Source organism: Perognathus longimembris, chromosome 7 (genome assembly GCF_023159225.1).
Source record: "Perognathus longimembris pacificus isolate PPM17 chromosome 7, ASM2315922v1, whole genome shotgun sequence".
Lineage (NCBI taxonomy): Eukaryota > Metazoa > Chordata > Mammalia > Rodentia > Heteromyidae > Perognathus > Perognathus longimembris.
The window spans coordinates 27,747,043-27,767,087 of record NC_063167.1 but is presented as its reverse complement, the minus strand read 5'-3'; the positions used below and the strand labels follow the sequence as shown (position 1 = coordinate 27,767,087).

The 20,045-nt window shown below is 41.8% G+C and overlaps 1 protein-coding gene across 1 annotated transcript in view; it reads right to left on the bottom strand.

Annotated features, from left to right (window-relative positions):
- Nucleotides 1–20,045, bottom strand: part of Ccdc30 (coiled-coil domain containing 30) — a 96,823-nt gene that overhangs the window by 16,517 nt on the left and 60,261 nt on the right. Inside the window, 4 exon segments of the mRNA XM_048351047.1 lie at nucleotides 1,961–2,073; nucleotides 12,114–12,258; nucleotides 14,615–14,769; nucleotides 17,506–17,715. Of these exon segments, the coding sequence (XP_048207004.1) occupies nucleotides 1,961–2,073; nucleotides 12,114–12,258; nucleotides 14,615–14,769; nucleotides 17,506–17,715 (623 nt within the window).

Below are 20,045 nucleotides of genomic sequence, written 5' to 3'. Positions count from 1 at the left end.
TGATCTTGGTGCATGGTGATAGGCTTGGGTCTACTTTGAGTTTTCTGCATATGGCTGCCCAGTTCTCCCAGCAACAGTAGTTGAAGAGGCTATGTTTATTCCATTGTATGTCTTTAGCTCCTTTGTTGAATATCAGCTGACTGTAAGAGTGTGGTTTTATTTCTGGATCTTCAATTCTAATCTATTGGTCTTCGGTCTCTTTTTATACCAATACCAGGCTGTTTTTGTTATGATGGCCCTATAGTAGAGCTTGAAGTCTGGTATTGTGATACCTCCTGCACTGCTTTTTTTTTTGCCTAGAATTGCTTTGGCTATTCTAGGTCTTTTGCTGTTCCATATGAATTTATGGATTGGTTTCTCTATTTCAGTGAAGAATGTAACTGGGATTTTGATAGGGATTGCATTGAATTTGTATAACAATTTGGGCAATAATGCCATTTTCACTATATTGATTCTGCCTACCCATGAGCATGGGAGGTCTTTCCATCTCCTTGTGTCTTCTTTGATTTCCTCATAGGGACACTTTTGAACAGTGATATAACCCTGGGTATATCTTCAATGTACCTTAAGTCTTATCTCATTCCTACATACCTGGCCTTGCATTGAGTATGGACTTTCAATGCCAATTCTATATAGTAACTCCGTAGGCTCAGAACTTTTGGTCTGATTCTGACACCAATCTGTTATTAAACACAAACACATAAAAAGATGCCTAGGGGCTGGGGATATGGCCTAGTGGCAAGAGTGCTTGCCTCATATACATGAGGCCCTGGGTTCAATTCCCCAGCACCATATATACAGAAAATGGCCAGAAGTAGCGCTGTGGCTCAAGTGGCAGAGTGCTAGCCTTGAGCAAGAAGAAGCCAGGGACAGTGCGCAGGCCCTGAGTCCAAGCCCCAGGATTGGCCAAAAAAAAAAAAAAAGATGCCTAACAAGGCAAAAAAAAATAAAAATAAACAAAATTAGAAAAAGAAGCCAGGGACAGTGCTCAGGCGCTGAGTTCAAGCCTCAGGACTGGCAAAAAAATAAAAGTAAACAAAAAGATGCCTAAATTAGCCATCAAGAGAGTACAAGGTAAAGGAAATGAGAAAGAAGGTTTCTCTTTGAGGAGACAAAATGTTATAAAATAGGTTGTGGTAATGAATGAATAACTAAAAGCTATAAGATTGATCACATTTTTGTTTTTATTTTTGTTGCTGATACTTGGATTTGAAGAATGAGCATCTTGCTGGGTCCAGGTGTGGGGGTGCGGTGGGGGTGGGGTGTGTGTGTGTCTGTGTGTGTGTCTGTGTGTTTTTGTGTGTGAGTAAAAGAGCAAGAAAGAGAAATAGAGACAGAGAGAAAGACAGAGACAGAGACACAGAGAGGGGACTTTTATTTATATTTTTGGTTGGTCATGGGGCTTGAAATCTGGGCCTGGGTGCTGTCCCTGAGCTCTTCGGTGCAAGGCTAGCGCTCTACCACTTAAGCCACAGTGCCACTTCCCGTTTTCTGGTAGTTAATTGGAGATAAGAGTCTCACAGACTTTCTTGCTCTCTGGCTGGCTCTGAACACTGATCCTCAGAGCTCAGTCTCCTGAGTAGCTAGGATTACAGGCCTGAGACAGTGCCTTGCCTGAGAGAGGGTTTTTTAAGGAGGAATTCTTAGTCTAAGAATTATGAATTGAAATGAAGAGAGAGAGTGGTCCAAGATGAGGATAGTATGTGAGGGAGATAAAGGCTGAAGGCTGTGAGAAGGGTATGTTTGGAGAAAAACAAGTTTCACAGGAGCAGAGTGCAACACAAGCTTAAGTTCCTTCTCCCTCCCTCTTGGGAAGAAACTGGGCCCTGCATCTGCTTAGGAAAAGCCTTGTGGATAGAATTTCTAGAAATGTTGCTTCAGTGAACATCCCACTGCTTCACCTGGGGCTGGGTCAGTCAGGAACAGACCTTTATTCCAAGAGGAAGTGGTGTCACTTTACCTTACATGCTCACCAAGCTGCTCAAAAAATCGTCCCAGTGCTTCCCAGAGGGCTTCTTTCTCCTGCCGTGACTCAGTCAGCCTCTCCGACAGCAACAGGTTGCTCTTGATAGTCTGAAAAATACAGATTTTTAAAATGAGAAGACACTGCACTGGTAAAAGGTATGATATTGAAGGCAAGTGAGTTGGCTGAGTCTGTCTGCCAATTGAAAAATGCTTACAGTTGTTCCAGCTGTTGGTCACAGCAGCACTTGTTGAGTTCCTGGAAGCCAGCCGCTGCCTGCTGTGACTTCCTATGTTAAAACTCTTTCTGATTGAAGTGTTGTGATATTATGACATGTAATGTTTGGCTTTCAAACAGTTTCTAGTTGTTTTTTTTTTTAACTCCCTCAAGTGGCTATAGAAACTCTAATTTTATCCTGCTTTTAGCCAATTTTTGTGTGTGTATGCTTATCAAGTCACTTGAACTCTGGGCTTGGGTACTATCTTCCAGCTTTTTTGCTCAAGGCTGGTGCTCTACTACTTGAGTCACAGCTCCATATCCAGCGTTTTGGTGAGAAATTGGAGGTAAGAGTCTCATGGACTTTCCTGCCTGCCCTAGCTCTGAACCATAATCCTTATTTGCTCAGCCCACTGAGTAGCTAGGATTACAGTCATGAATCACCAACACCTGGCTCATAAAGAAATTCTATGGCCACGCACTGGTAGCCGGTGCCTTGACTCTCACCTACTTGGGAAGTTCAGATAAGAGGATCACTGCTTGACGCAGGCCCAGGGGACATGTCCTTGAAACGTCATCTCCAATTAACAAGCAAAAAGCCAGGCTGAATGTATGGCTTAAGAGGTAGGTATTGGGTAAAAACAGTCTCAAGAGAACTCAAGGTCCTGATTCAAGCCTCAGTAATAGCAAATTAATTAGCTAGTTAATTATTATTTTTTTGCCAGTCCTGGGGCTTGGATTCAGGGCCTGAGCACTGTCCCTGGCTTCTTTTTGCTCAAGGCTAGCACTCTACCACTTGAGCCACAGTTCTACTTCTGGCCTTTTCTATATATGTGGTGCTGAGGAATCGAACCCAGGGCTTTATGTATACGAGGCAAGCACTCTTGCCACTAGGCCACATTCCCAGTCCCTTAATTATTTTTTAAAGAAAGAAATTTCTCTGAGCTGGGCCCTGTGACCCAGTGGAAAGGCTGAGGAGGTCATTCTGGATAGAAAAGCTCAGTTGATCCCCTTTGCTAACTCACATATGGGCACAGTGGCATGTGTATATCATGCAAAGCTACATGGGAGGTTTAAATGGAAAGAATCTGCTTCTTGGCAGAAAAGTCTGTAAGACTCTGCCTCCATGGAGGGAAGCTAGACATGATGGCAGGTGCCTTGATTCTAGAGACCAAAGGAGGTCTAAAGTAGTTCAGACACATGGCTGAAGGAGAAGTGAGAGCCTCTCCTAAAAGGAAGCAATAAGAGGCTGGGAATATGGCCTCATTCCTGAGGGGGTCCTGCCATGTACCTTAGAGGGTAGAATGCTGCACAGAGAGGCCATGAAGACCCTGAACTTGCTGTGTCTCCCCACTGCCCGTCAGCAATCATGCCTAAGTGATGAGGTCTCCATATAAAAATGGGGCAAGGGCTGGGGATGTGGCTTAGTGGTAGAGTGCTTGCCTACCATGCATGAAGTCCTGGGTTCGATTCCTCAGCATCATATAAACAGAAAAAGTTGAAAGTGGCGCTGTGGCTCAAGTGGTAGTGTTCTAGCCTTGAGCAAAAGAAGCTCAGGGACAGCGCCCAGGCCCTGAGTTCAAGCCCCAGAACTGGCAAAAAGCAAAAACAAAACAGCAAAACAAAACAAAAAAAAAAAAAAAAAGGAAAAAAGAAAAAAACAGGGCAAGCCAGGTGCTGGTGGCTCACGTCTGAAATCCTAGCTACTCACAAGGCTGAGACCTAAGGATTTTGGTTCGAAGCCAGCCTGGGCTGCATTGCTTGCTTGCTAATGCAGATGAATTTACACACATCTGAGGTCACAGATGTCTGAGCAGTAGTGTCAGAGTAGAGGAAAAAAGAGGCAGGTTGTTTGTCCACAAGCATCTAAAATAAAAGATTTTCTCTTGTTCTATCCTTGTCTGATAAAGTATTTGGTTCTAGAAGTGACTGTAGTGACTAGAAATTCACAATTAGGACCTAATGGTTAGATTTGAAAGTTGAGGTCAAATCTCTCGCTTATCCAAAATGCTTGAGACCAGAAATATTTCAGACTTAATATTTATTTCAAATTTGGGGCTTTTTGTACTTAGGAGGAGGAATCCAGGGAACGAGACCCATGTCCAAACTCAAATTCATTTGTGCCTCATATACATCATATTTACATGGCCTGAAAGTAATTTTATATAATATTTTCAGTGCATCTGAATTCTGACCCATTATACAAGGTTAGGTGTAGAATGTTCCATGTGGTGTCATGTCAGTACTCAGAAAGTTTCAGATTTTTTCTTTTTCTGAGATGGGAACAGGCTCAAGCAATCCTGCTGCCTAAACCTCCTGAATAGCAGAGGATTTACAGACCTGTACCATCATGCCTAGTTCCAAAATCTTCAGATTTGGGTTTGGATTAGGGATGCTCAACTTGTAATTTGGTTTTATTCCTACTCCTTAGTAATCCATGGCAAAAGAGTTTATTAAATTACCAACTTCTAGGGGCTGGGAATATGGCCTAGTGGTAAAGTGCTCACCTCATATACACGAAGCCCTGGGTTTGATTCCTCAGCACCACATATATAGAAAAAGCTGGAAGTGGTGCTGTGGCTCAAGTGGTAGAGTGCTAGCCTTGAGCAAAAAGAAGCCAGGGACAGTGCTCAGGTCCTGAGTTCAAGCCCCAGGAGTGGCAAAACAACAAAAAAAAACATAACAAACATATTATCAACTTCTAGTTACCCTGAAGTGAAGTACTTTGGGATACTGTACAACTAATACTAATGTTTTGGTTTTGATATGAAGGGTCTTCCAAAAGATGTGTGTGTTTATCTGTCTTTGGGAGGGTAAGGGGGCACAGAAATGGAGGGTCAAAGGGTGAACTAATGCAGCAGTAGTACTCACTAAACACTATGAACGATACAGCTTATGGGTGAGGATGGGAGAGGAGAACTGAGAGAGATGGAGGCAAAGAGTGACATTGTCTGAAAGGAAAGGCGTATGTGTTCACAAGGCTTGATTGCAGCTTGCAGCCTTTTAGGGAGTGACTGAGTCTGAAGGTTCTGACTTAATCCATGGATTAACCCCTTGATGGATGTATGACAGAATTTGGGGGGTGGGGCCTAGTTGGAGCAAGCAGATCACTAGGAGCTTGTGCTGGAAAGACTGTGTGACTGACCCCTTCTCTCTTTCCCCCTCCTAGCTGCTGTGAGATGAGTGACTTTGTCCCATCATTTGCTCTCTGCCATGCTGCTCTGCCCCACATTGAATGCAAAAGCAATGGAGCCAGCTGACCATGGACTGAAATGGCTGAAACTAGGAGCCAAAATAAGTCTTTCCTGAAGTTTTTTGTCACAGTAATGAGAACTAACAAAACTAAAAATGTTATAATGGAATGGAGGACCACAGGAATTGTGGAGAGAGCTAGCCACTGATGATCATGATAATTTACTTAAAAGGAGAACATATCCAACTTGGGGATTTAATTACTGGAATAAGACATAGTCAGAGAACCAGGGAGCTTCTATGAGTGCCTTAAAATCACTTTCCTTGTAGTCAGACAGACAATATAACAAAAGTTCCAGATTTCATCAAAATTTTTTTTTTAAGATTTACAGCACAGATTGATTTTATGGTCTTTCCAGGTCTATTGTGTGAAAAATAGGGCTTTGGAAATGCACAGCAAACTGAATTTGGACTGAAGTATTCTGACAGGACCAATTTCCTTCCTCTGTTGTCGACAGAAATTTAAAAAACAAGCAAGATCTGTATGGATTTCCCTGGAGGCAGCCACCTTGCAAGAAGATGCCCGCTGTCCTCTCCAGCACTTTTCCATCAGCACCCCTTCTTATGCCTTCAGTCCTAAAGAGAGTCCAACCCAGCATAGGTAGGCCGAAGGGGATTGAGAATAAAGCCTAAAGGGACTGCCATATTAAAACAAGTGCAGAATTTTGCCAACTTTAATTGGCAGAATCCCAAGGAATATGTGAGGCAAACACTCTTGCCACTAGGCCATATTCCCAGCCCTCCAAGGAATATGTGTAGGAATTTATTTATTGGAAGCTGAAGTTGGGGAGAAGGCATGACGTTATAGGTCAAGCTTATTGATATCAGTGTGCTTACTATATAGTCAAGATTTAATGTGTGAACCTGTACCTTCAAGGGTGACTTTAATAGTCTGCTTGGTTGCTTGACTGAAACTTGGGACTTAATAGCCAACTGTATTAAATGGCATTAAGATGCTGCATGCCGGGGCTGGGGATATAGCCTAGTGGCAAGAGTGCCTGCCTCGGATACACGAGGCCCTAGGTTCGATTCCCCAGCACCACATATACAGAAAACGGCCAGAAGCGGCGCTGTGGCTCAAGTGGCAGAGTGCTAGCCTTGAGCGGGAAGAAGTCAGGGACAGTGCTCAGGCCCTGAGTCCAAGGCCCAGGACTGGCCAAAAAAAAAAAAAAAAAAAAAAAAAAAAAAAAAAGATGCTGCATGCCTTTTTTGACATAAGGGAGAAGAAGAAAGTTGAAGTCTTAAGCAGACAGGAAATTTGAAATGGATTTGTCATGGGTGACTTGTTGACTCACCTCATAACTGAGGGGTTCCAGAAGATCACAGTGGCCACTTTATCACCATTTTACACTGGTAAGGGAGCACTAGATTCCTTAAGATGTTCTTAGTGCTAACATGCTGAGAAGGAGGGCTTAGGTGCCAACTCTGGCATGGCTCCCTGATTTTAATAGAGCTGATGCATTACAGAATGTCAGAGGTCTAGTGGCAGTACTCAAATCTTAGATAAGAAGTGGGCATTATTATTACTGCTAACAATGAATAGGGTCAGGAATATAATCAAATAGTTTGATAATGGCAATCTGGTTGTGGTTAACTAGCCACAATGATAGATGGGCAGCCAATAGATTCTGAGTTGTATATTGTTTTTGTTTTTTGAGACAAGGTCTCGCTATGTAGATTGTGCTTGCCTGTAACTCGCGATCCTTGTGATCACCTTCCTAAGTACTAGGATTATACAGGTGTACCATCAAGCTTGGATTAAGTTATATTTTAAAATGAATGAATGTATGAACAAACAAATCTTGGTTCTGGTGAACAGAAACTTATCTTTAGTGATATGGGTAGAGAATAATGGCCTTTTCTTGATCTGTCCCTAAACCTGAAGCAGTTCATAGACCCAGAGCCCTTTGAATGGTGCGAATGCCAGGCAACATATGAAATTCTCCTTTATACTTCCCACAAGAGATCTATAGATTTTGTGTGTGTGTGTGTGTGTGTGTATGTGCGCATGCACATACCAGTACTAAGGCTTAAACTCAGGGTCTGGGCACACCCTGAGGTTTTTTTTTTCCCCCCCTCAAAGTTTGTGTTCTACTACTTGAGCTCCAGCTCCACTTTAGGCTTTTTGCTGGTTAATTGGAGATAAGAGTCTCATGGACTCTTACCCTGCTTAGCCTAGCTTGGAATCATGATCCTCAGAATCTAGCCTCCTGGGTAGTTAGGATTTTAGGCATCAGCAACCAGTGCAAGGCTAATCTATATGCTTTTATCAATATGTTGGGATATTGGAGGAGGAGAATAATATGGACTTTGACAGGGATAAATGTATAGTGGTTCTGAGTCATCATTAACACCTTGCCCCCCCCCCAATACCATTGAAATTCGCAATTCAGAGTAAAAATAAGTGAAATATGGTCTTGAACAATTCAGTGGTTTTGCATAAATTTTACAGTAGACCTGTTTTTGTTTGTTTGTTTGTTTTTTGCAAAGATCTCCTCTATTATTTCCCTAGGATTCTTTGTACAGTTAGAACCGACAATATGGCCCTCTCCTCACTGGCTTTGGACCTGAGGAGTGAAGGATATTGATGATGGAAAAGGCCAAGTGCTTAGTGGTGCTCCTTGAATCCACATATGCATTTGCTCCTTTAACCATCTCTTAAACAATCTTCAAGGATCCAAGTTTAATGATGCCCAAAGTAAGGTATTTTGGTTGTTTCCAGTTTGGGTAATTATGAATAAAGATGCTGTAAACATCCATGTGCAGGGTTTTGTGTAGGTGTAAGTTTTCAACTCCTTTGGTTAAAAATCCATGATGATTGGGTTGTGTAGTAAGAGTATGTGTAGGTGTGTACAAAGTCCACTGAACTGTCTTCCAAAGTGAGTGCCTCATTTTCCCTTACCCGCAGCAGGGACAGACACTTTAGGTTCACATCCTGGCTGGAATGAAATGAAGTCAATGTTGTGGAATTTGGCCGTTCTAATGGGTGGAGGAATGGGTGGGGAATTGTTATGAGATGCAATTCCCTGAGGGCATATCATGTGCAAGTTTCCCTCTAGTCCAAGTTTGTTGGTTTTTGTTTTTTTTTGTCATGAAAGGATGTTGGATTTGTATCAAGTGCTTTATAAAAGAAAAGAGAGGAGACTTATTTAAGCAAAAGATAGATTTTATAGAAGCAGAGCTGATCATAAAGATCAATGTTTTTCCTCTAACCTCATGATCTCTGTCTCCAGAGTAGTTAGGATTACAAGCATATGTCATGCCCAGTTGTCTTTCATATTTTCAGGCTCTGTTTGCAAACACAAACAAATTAAAGATGGTTGTATCTTCCTGAAGAATTGAGCTTTTTTTTATTACTTTTTTTTTTTTTTTAACAAATCATTCCTGGTGCTCATACTTGCTCAGTTTTCTTGGCTGGCACTCTTCCACATCTAGCCCTGCATTTTGATAGTTATTTTGGACACAGAGTCTCACGGACTTTTCTTCTTGGACTGGCCTCCAACTTTGACCTTCCAGATGCCTGGCTGCCAAGTAGCTAGGATTACAGGCCACTGGTGCCTAGTGATCCTTTTATCATTAAATAATATTTCTCAACCTATCATAATTTTCCTTATTCTGAAGTTTGCTCTCTGAAATTAACCTAAGAACTCTCACTTTATTTTGATTACTTTTATCATGTTATATCTTCATCCATTTGCTCTTCAATTATATGTACAGTCGTATGTAAGTCTTTTCCTTTTTCATGTTTTCTTAGGCCATGTGCATGCTAGACAATTGCCCTGTCACTGAGCTACATCCTGAGTCAGCAATCTTGTCTTCTGATCAACTCTGGCACTGGTTTTAGTTGGTACATTTAGACCATTGCCATCTAAAGGATATCTGGTATGGCTAGATTAGAATTTACCAGATTTGCTGTATTTTTTCTACTAGTTGTCCTTGCTCTTTGTTCCTAGCTTTGTCTTTCACTTTTTCTACCATTTGTGGTTTGAGTGTTTTATACCAATTCATTTTCTTTCTTTCTTTTTTTTTTCACTTGTAGTTGCATAAGGGAAGGTTCTGAGTTGCTGAACATGTACTTCAGGGGTGGAGGAAGGGTAGTCTGTCCAGAGAGGGCACGGGAGTGCCATGTCCCTTCCCTCACACTTCTGCATTGTATCCTTTTATAATAACCCAGTAACCTGAGTTTCATGAGCCATTCCAACAAATGGTCAGAGTTGATGGGGGGTTGTAGGAGCCTCAGACTTGGAACCAATGGTCAGAGACACAGGGGAAATCTTGTATGGACAACTGGCATGGGAAATGGGGGAGTCTTGTAGGCCTGAGCCCTTACCTTGTGGGATCAGCTGCTATCTCCCAGAAAGCAGTGCCAGATTGAGTTAAATGTCTGGAGAATAGTTTAGTGTGTGTGTGTGTGTGTGTGTGTGTGTGTGTGTGTAAACCCTATACACCTGAGTGGCAGAAGTGAAGTAGTAAGAGTGGCACTACCATAGAAAGAAAAAGGAGGGTTTCTTCTTCTTCTTTTTTTTCTTCTTTTTCTTTTTGGCCAGTCCTGGGGCTTGAACTCAGGACCTGGGCACTATCCCTGAGCTTCTTTTTGCTCAAGGTTAGCACTCTACCACTTGAGCCACAGTACTAGTTCTGGCTTTTTCTGTTTATGTGGTACTGAGGAGTTGAATGCTGGGCAAGCACTCTACCACTAAGCCATATTCCTAGGCTGGAGGCTTTATTCTCTAGTCCTCGCAGCTAGAAGAATTCCCAACTTGGGTGCTATAGGAGGTGGTTTCCCTGTAGCTTCCTAGCTTCTGGATTTATTAAAAGTCAACTTCAGCTTCTCCTACCTTCTCATCTTCCCCTGCTCTCCCCACAAATAGTTTCCCAAGCATCTTTTCCCATGTATTAAGTCTCTTACTGCTTGTGTGAAAGTCAGGCACATCACCGCCAAATATGGCTTCAGATCAGAATATACCTCCCCAAAATATACTTCTTTGGCACAGTCCAAGCTAGTTATTCTGAGAAACCACAGATAGTGGTGTAGCTACTATCAAAAGCTGTCCTTTTGTAAAAAGAAATTTACATCTAGACAGCAAATCTAGGTCAGTACAGTATCTGTGTTAGGAAGAGGGCTGCTCCAGACACTTTTAATCACTGGAGAGACTTTAATCCACATACAAGATATAGTAGTCTTCCATAATGTGTCCCCATTATGTCCCAATGTGCTATTCCTTTCTGTAGTTGAGGATGCTGCCCATACTTCAGTCACATGACGCTCCCCTGTTTTTTTTTTTTTTTTTTTCTTGCCAGTAGTGGGCTTGAACTCAGGGCTTGGGCACTGTTCCTGAGCTGCTTCTTCTTCTTCTTCTTTTTTTTTTTTTTTTTTTTTTTTTTGCCAGTCCCTGGCTTCTTTTTGCTCAAGGCTAGCACTCTGCCATTTGAGCCACAGCGCCACTTCTGGCCGTTTTCTATATATGTGGTACTAAAGAATCAAACCCAGGGCTTCATGCATGTTAGGCAAGCACTCTACCACTAAGCCAGATTCCCAGCTCCACATGACCTCTCTTAAATGTCACACTTTGTGAAACATTCTCTGTACTGAAGGAGATTCACCTTGAATCTCCATTCTCAGTAAGCCTTGAAATGGAAAGGAAAGTATTAATCTGCTGAAACCTTCAAAAGTTGAGTTTTCTGTACAAAAAAAGACTAATAAGTCAGCCTGGGCAGAAAAGCCAACAAGACTCTTATCTCTAATTAAAACCCCCCAAAAGCCAGAAGTAGAACTGTGGCTCAAGTGGTAGAGCACTAGCCCTGAGCAAAAGGCTCCAGAACAGCATGTAGGCTCTGAGTTCAAGCCCTAGTATGCCCCCAGCCCTGACATAATAATACAAATGGGGTTTTCTCCTGTTTGTCTGTTTTGTGTCAATTTCATTTGTAACTCAGCCAAAGAACCTGGAAGGAATACAAATAAGCCATTTTACTTTCACTGTATTTCATATACGTAAAGTAGATTCTGATTTCTGTTTTTCTTTTTGTCTAATATCGGGACTTGGACTTTTACTCATTGGCTGGTGTTCTACCACCTGAGCTAAGCCTCCAACTTCTTGATTCTAATTTTTTTTGTCGGTTGTGGGGCTTGAACTCGGGGTTTGGGTGCTGTCCCTGAGCTCTTTCACCCAAGGCTAGTGCTCTACCAATTTAAGCTGTAGCTCTACTACTAGTGGTTAATTTCAGGTAAGAGTCTTACAGATTTTCCTGCCCAGGCTGGCTTTGAACTGTAATCCTCAGATTTCAGCCTCCTGAGTAGCTAGGATTACAGGTGTGAGCCACTATCACCTGCTGATTCTAGTTTTTTTTTTTTTTTTTTTTGGCCAGTCCTGGGCCTTGGACTCAGGGCCTGAGCACTGTCCCTGGCTTCTTCCCGCTCAAGGCTAGCACTCCGCCACTTGAGCCACAGCGCCGCTTCTGGCCGTTTTCTGTATATGTGGTGCTGGGGAATCGAACCTAGGGCCTCGTGTATCCGAGGCAGGCACTCTTGCCACTAGGCTATATCCCCAGCCCCGTGATTCTAGTTTCTTGATAGAACTCCTACTCAGCCTACTAGATGCAATGAAGCCTTCAGTTATAACTGGTTATTATTCAGGTCCACAGAAATAGGAAAACTGACAAGCATATCTATTTACATGCTTACTTGTTCATATTCTCTTTTTGTCTCTTCTAGTTGTTTAAGGAGGGTTGCTTGTTGCTGAGAACTGGTCAATTCCAATTGGTTCTCTTTGTTCTGTAGGGTTTTTACTTGTTTTTGTAGCTCATTCACATTCTGATCCAGAAGGATCCTGAGAAAATGAATCACATTAAATCACACTGTGTTATTTCTACACTTTGCAAATGAAACCTAAAATTATTAGGCTGCCACAGAGGATTTTTTTTTGGGGGGGAGGAGGGTTTCATCAAAGTAGGGTATAAGGTAAGATAAAGGAACTGATACAGAGACCATCTTTGTGATAGCAGCTTTTTCAATTTCTCTTTCACCACCCAAACAACCCGGGAGAAGAAGCAATTTTCCTTGTTTCAGAGATGAGGAAGATGTGGCACAGAACAGCCAGGATAGGGCTGAGCAGGGCTGCAATCCTGAGTCCCACCTTCTCTCTCATTACTTTATGAGGTAAGCTCTGGATCTTCAGGGCTCAATTAGGCTGGTGAATTACGATCAAAACTGATACTAATGCACATATCAATACTTCTACAAGGCACTCAGAAATAAGCCTGAATTTGGTGAGGAAATTTTTCCATTGCCAAAAGAGTGTCATTAGCACTGTTTCCTCCTGCACAGAGTCACAATGGATTCCAGTTTCTGGGAAGAATTTCTGAGAGCTTCAGACCACAAAATCTCTCTGTACTGAAGGAGATTCACCTTGAATCTCCATACTCACTAAGCCTTGAAATGGAAAGGAAAGTATTAATCTGCTGAAACTTTAAAAAAGTTGAGTTTTCTGTACAAAAAAAGACTAAGTCAGCCTGGGCAGGAAAGCCAGTTGCCAGTCCTGGGGCTTGGACTCAGGGCCTGAACACTGTCCCTGGCTTCTTTTTGCTCAAGGCTAGCACTCTGCCACTTGAGCCACAGCACCACTTCTGGCCATTTTCTATATATGTGGTGCTGGGGAATTGAACCCAGGGCTTCATGTATACGAGTCAAGCACTCTTGCCACTAGGCCATATTCCCAGCTCTAGCAAGACTCTTATCTCTAATTAAAACCCCCCCAAAAGCCAGAAGTAGAACTGTGGCTCAAGTGGTAGAGCACTAGCCCTGAGCAAAAAGCTCCAGAGCAGCATGTAGGCTCTGAGTTCCGGCCTTAGTGTGCCCCCAGCCCTGACATAAAATCAAGAAGTTGAAAATTATCAAAATTAAGAGAGCAGCATGTGAATATGTCAGAAATTATTTCAACTATCATATAGAGAATTTCAGCAATGAAGCCTAGTAGAAGTAGAGTATTGATAATCTACCTTTTCTCCCTATAACCCAAGGCTACTTTCTTCCAAGTTATAAAACAATCTGTCCTGTGTAGTCTCCTCTCAGTGGAAGCATTTTCTTTCTTCTATACTTAGTTTCATAATTGGTTCTATGTATTTCTCAGAAAATAAGTATTCCTACTTTAGAGATACAAAGATCAAGTTTCAGAAAAGTTAAATAGCCTTTTTCATTGTTTCAATTTTATGAGCATACTTTTTGTTTCTTTAAAAGCTTCACACAGTTGTCTCCCAATCAATCCTTCATAACTCCAGTTGCTAAGACAATTGGGACAATAAATATGGTGCTTACGGTTCCTGCTGACTTTCATTCATGCTAGCCAGTTTCCTTGTAGTGTTTGGAAATGTTAATGCAAGCTCATATTTTATTAAACTTAATATATGGACATCCCTAATGGGGTTGCTTTCCTCCAGAGATTATTTGGATTATTTCGTTTTAGTTATCCTACCTTGTGGCAAGTCTCCTCAACCTTTTCTGAATCCGGGGCCAATGGGTATTTTCCCTTAAGCTTGCAGCTTGGGCATCATTCACCATTTTTATTTTAGCACCTGGTACATTTGCTCTTGTGGCTTTCTCTGACTGTTACAGAGTCAGGAGATCCTGATATGCTGCTAAGCATGGTGGTCCCGCCGAGTCATTTCTCACAGCACCTCACTAAGTGACTTCATTATTTATTCACACACTCCACTCATTCACGTACTCAAACACCCATTCATCCAATGAATGTTTGGCTACTGAATGTCAAGTCTTATGGTAGAGCTTTCAACTACAGCTGGAAGTAAGTTTCTGGGCAGTCCTGGTAGCTGGAAGCTGGCCTGGGTAAAAAGCTTGTGATCCTATCTAAAAGCAAACTAAAAACAAAAATGGTTGGGGGGAGGATAAAATGCATACCTAATAAGCATTAGGCCCCAAGTTCAAACCCTTGTATTATCACACACAAAAAGGCAAATCCCAGAATATCAGATATAGGCTATCTAGTCACTCAAGAAAATTTACCAGAATAAAGACAAATATTGTCTGCCTTTAGGAATCTCATACTCTGGTGCTAGAGGTGAAGAGAAAAATAAGCAATCAGAATAGTGTGGTAAGTGTGAGCTTACCTCCAAGCTAAGGAACACAAGCTTGGTGAGACCACAGGAGATGCAGCTCTCTGCTCCTCTTACCTCCTCTGTTGTTCTTCCTGATATTGCTGCTGCAACATGGCTTCATTTTGTATGGCTTCTTTCATCTTTTCCTCTAGTTCCTTCTTCTTCAAAATACAAGTGTCTGAGAGATAGGCTTGCTGGGCATGCTCTAACTTCTGCTGCAAATCCAAAATCTTGAATGAAAAAGTTTACAAGTCAGATGTTAGGAAGAGTGTGACCTTTTCTTTTTCTCTCCTTCAACTGAGGGGAACAGCAATGTAGATATCAATGACAGCAGTGCTAACATACAAATCTGATCCTAAGTAAGGAGTGTGACAAGATGTAACTGTAACATAAATTACTTACTTGCCATATGCGATATATTTATAGAATTCAATACGTGTATATAAAGTAAGTTACATAATCAAAAGAATCTTTCTCATTACTATCCCATTTCTTCTATTTTCCTTCTGTACAAATAGTCATATACTAAAATGTATTTATGTACGTGTGTGTGTGTGTGTGTGTTGGTTCTGAGACTTGAATTCAAGGCCTGGGTGTTGTACCTGAGCTTGTTTGCTCAAAGCTTGTGTTCTACCACTTGAACCGCAGCTCTACTTCTGGCTTTTTGATGGTTAACTTGAGGCAATAGTCTCACAGACTTTCCTGCCTGGGCTGGCTTTGAATCAAGATCCTCAGATCTCAGCTTTTTGAGTAGCTAGGGTTTCAGGTGTAAGCTACCTGTGCCTGGATACACCTTGCTTTTTTTTTTTTTTAACAATGCACTTAATGATTTTCCATGTATCTATGCATGGAGAATTGTCGTCTCTGCTATAGTTGCAAGTACAACTGTACTTTACTGTAAAGATAAGACAGGCCTCTACTGATGGACATTCCAATCGAGCACTCTTATAATAACTGGAGAATAAGTGTGATTTTCTAGGGCAAATCCTAGCTAACATAGCTCATAAAGATACTATCTCATCTCCATAGTTTAGTGCAATCCATTCTTCAACCTCATAAATAGAATCCTAGACTTCTATGTGATGGCTTTAATTCAACACTAATTCTTTGAGTCTACTTTAGATTATTGTAATCTTATTTTTTCAGAGGTACTTGGGCTGAAATCAGGGTCTGGTTCTTGCTAGGCAGGTGCTCTGCCACTTGGTCCCCCAGCTCTTTTTTGCTTCTGTTATTTCTTCCATGAAGTCTGCCTGGGCTGTCCTGGACTTCCATCTTCCAATTTATGCTTCCTATGTGGCTGCAATGACAGTTGTAAACAACCATACCTAACTAGTTTGCTGAGATGGGATCTTACTAACTTGTCAAAGGTGGCCTCAAATCATAGTCTTCCTGATCGAATTGTTGGAATTATAGGCATGAGCCACCATGCCAGTTCTGTTATCTTGTTTTTTTTTTAAATTAAATTTTGACAAGGTGATGTACAGAGGGGGTACAGTTACATAATAAGGTAGTGAGTACATTTCTTGTTTTATTTGTTATACCCTCCCTCATTTTTCTTTCCCTTCCCTAGTTCAAATAAGCATATATACAATATCCAGTGTACCAAAATTGTCATCTTGTTTTTGATGTTTGATTTATAGTATATGGCTCCATGTAATGATTGTTTTATCTAAGATTTGGCTCAGACAAAGCTACTCAGGAGGCTGAGATCTGAGGATCGTGGTTTGAAGCCAGTGCATGCAAGAAAGTCTGTGAGACTCTTATCTCCTTGGAAGTGGCACTGTGGCTCCACTGGTAAATTTCTAGCCTTGAGCAAAGGACAGCACCCAGCCTTAGTATTCAAACTTCAGGAAATAAATAAAACAAATAAGTACAAGATAAACAAATGTGCAGTTGTGTTCTACTGCCACCTGGTGTTAGACAATCTAAAATGCAGGGGTAATATTTGAAAATAGTTCATTCATTTCACAACAAAAATCCCTCTAAGAATTACAAAATAAGGAGCTGGGAATGTGGCTTAGTGGTAGAGTGCTTACCTAGCATGCATGAAGCCCTGGGTTCTATTTCTCAGCACCACATAAACAGAAAAAGCCAGAAGTGGCACTGTAGCTCAAGTGGTAGAGTGTTAGCCTTGAGCAAAAAGAAGCCAGGGACAGTGCCCAGGCCCTGAGTTCAAGCCCCAGGACTGACAAAACAAACAAACAAACAAACAAAAACCCCAAAATGTGAAAGTGAGTATGATCAAAATATTTTCTGCACATGTGTGAAGCTTCTTGAAATTAGTTTGGGCCCCGGTGAGGGTAGTTCATTTCTGAAGTCCTAGCTATCAGGAAGCTGACCCCTGGAAGATGAAGATTCAGAACAGGCCTGGAAGAAAAGTTCATGAGGTTCTATTTCCAATTAATCAGCAAAATACTGAACCAGGGGTATGGTTCAAGCAGTAGAGTGCTGTCAGTGAGCAAACAAACCAAGGAAAAGCATGATGCCTTGAGTTTCTTGCAAGACATGGTAACAGAGAAATAAAGGAAGAATGAGAAAGAAAAATAGAAATAGATAGAGGCTTTTTTTCCTTCTTTTTTGTTTTGCCTGTCTTGGGGCTTGAACTCAGGACCTGGGCACTGTCCCTGAGCCTCTCCAGGCTCAAGGCTAGCACTCTACCACGTGAGCCACAGCACCACTTCTGGCTTTTTCTGTTTATGAAGAATTGAACCCAGGGCTTCACACATGCTAGGCAAGCACTCTTCCAGTAAGCCACATTCCCAGTCCGTCATGTAAGTTTTAAGCATAAGATTTACTGGAATTATAAAAGCTGGTGAAATAAAACAAAAAGAAAAACATAGGAGGGAAAATAAAATATTAGAATTCTGCCAGGTTTGCACCATTATCTAGTTCTTAAAATCCTTAAGGAAAAGGGTTTCCGTGGTGGTACTGAGTGTATACTGGGTATTAAGTATGAGGATAATTACCCTTTCCTGGGCATCGGCAACTTTCAGCTTCTCCTGAGCCAGCTTTTCCTGCAGATTGCTCTGTGATTTAATGCTCTGAGCCTGCTTAAGTCCGTCCAGCTCCAGCTCCTTGATTTTCTGCTGACATTGCTTCCACTCTGCTGTGAGTGAAGAATACATCTTTGTGCTGTCTAGTAATTTCTCCTGGGTCTGCTTTAGTTCCATTTTCATCTGGGGATGGGGAATAAATATGAATGATAAAATCAACATGGAATAAGCAGGCCATAATAAAAAGCCTTGAAAGAAATTACATCCTTCACCAACTGATACGGCTGGGCAAGTTGGTGCATACCTGTAATCCCAGAACTTGGGAGGCTGCGGCAGGAATTTAAAGCCAGCCTAGTGTGCACAGAGAGACTTTGTAACCCTCCCCCCATTCATAAAGCTGACAAATACCCATGCCATGTGGTTCCATGGGGAGCTCCATGCTTTTGTAAGGTTTACTGAAGTCTTTCCCATCGGAGAGTGGCTGGACAAAAGCATTTTACTAATACTTTCTGTGTGTACAGAGCCCAAACATTTCCCATTCTTTCTTTAATCTGTCCAAACTGGCTTTCATGGCTATAACAGAACAGCTTTTGCCAAGGGCACCAACTGACCACCCCATTGTCACAATAAGCCCAGGGTGCAAATGACTTTTCTGTAGCACTTGCTCCCTCCATCTTTGGGTTCCACCTCACTGCTATTCCTTTTTGCTCTCCTTTGTAGACTCTTGTAAAGTTACCCAATCTCTCTATTATTGGATGAGAAAGTGGACTGTTCTAGGTTCATTTCTATGATTTAAAGTGTTATTTTTATGTGAGTATAACTATCAAGTTTAGGCTAATAGACTCTGATTCTGTCTATATTTCCAACGTTGGTTTTCTTACAGACTTTTTGGTTTCAGTAAATGATGTCACCATCCAATGTTTTATGCAGGCCTGGTATCAATGCAAAATTCACCCTCGAGTTTTCCTTTTCCCTTGCTATTTGGTTCCCATCACAGAACCAATGCTGCCACTCTACCTCTACACTCACTCAACATCAATCAGTTTCTATCCTTTTTGTCACCACCTTAGCCTAGATCAAGCAAGATTCCCTTCCTCTATCCTGTCACTTCCAATTTTACGCCTATGCATTCCCTATGCTGCACCCATCATATTCTCTTTAAAACACATATTGAACTTGACTCCTATGCTTAAAATCTTTCAGCAGCACTGGGCATCTGGTGGTTCATATGTACAATCCTAAATACTCTGATGGCTGGGACATGGAGGATCATAGGTCAAAACTAGCCGGAGAAGAAAAGTCCTCAAAACTCTATCCCCAGTTAACCAGCAAGAAAGGCTGGATTTGTTTAGGCAACAGTGGTTCACGCCTGTACTCCTACTTTCTCAGGAGACTGAGGTCTCAGGATCACAGTTCAAAGCCAGCCTAGGCAGAAAAGTCCATGATAGTCTTATCTTCAGTTAACCACAGAAAAAACAGAAGTGGAAGTGTGGCTCAAGTTGTAGAGTGCCAGCCTTGAGCAACAAAACAAAACAAAACAAAACAAAAACACTAATGGACAGTGTCCAGGCTCTGAGTTCAAGCCCCGGCACCAGCACACACACTCATACCCCCCTACACACACATGTGGACATGGCTCAAGTGGTAGAGCACCAGCTATGAGTGAAAAGGCCAAGTGAGAGCATAAGGCCCTGAGTTCAGGCTCCGGTACTAGCACACACATGAATTTTTCACTAGCCAAGGAACAAATCCCAGCAACTACCTGTGTAATCTTGCCCTTTGTGATCTCTTTAAAACCATCTTGTGATTCCCTCTTCTCCCACTGAACTGTGACACTGGTTTCTATTTAGAGTTTCTGAACACTGAATTCTTTCCGTACTTCCTTCTGCCAGGAATCCTTCACCTTTCCCCTCCTTTTTATGATCCTGTCTGCCTGTTCTTCAGGTCTCTGCTCAAATATCACTTTGCTTAAATGTCATAGTCCTTTAGCCTGAAGAAGTTTCCTTACTCATGTTATCAAGTCTCTAAACCATGTTTATTTCACCCAAAAAACATCAACTTTGTAATTAAACATGCCTATAGCTATTTGTCATCCTTCTCCAGGAACCATACTCTTTATTCCCCTCTCAACACTCAAGGCCACTTAGTGCCAGTGAGTGGGTGAATGACCAGTTCCAAATGAGGAATATCAGAACCTGGTGAATGTGTGCACCAGGCCAGGTAATCACAGAGAAAATGCAGAGACAGTGAGCTTGGTCCTTGTGGGCAACAGAATTCCATGGTCTCAGAATTATCAAGGGTTGTAACTACAGTCTCTCCATAAATCTCTCTTCAGTAAATCAACCAATCAGATTCTACCAAGAATTTCTAAAAGTTAGTAGTTTTCTTGAAGCCCTGGTTGAGCATCAGATAAACACATCTGTACTAGAGAGATAATGACTGCCAACTCGGGATAGCTGTGAGGCTGCATTAAATAAAGGAAAGCAAGTAAAGCTTCAGGAACAAAGTTAGAC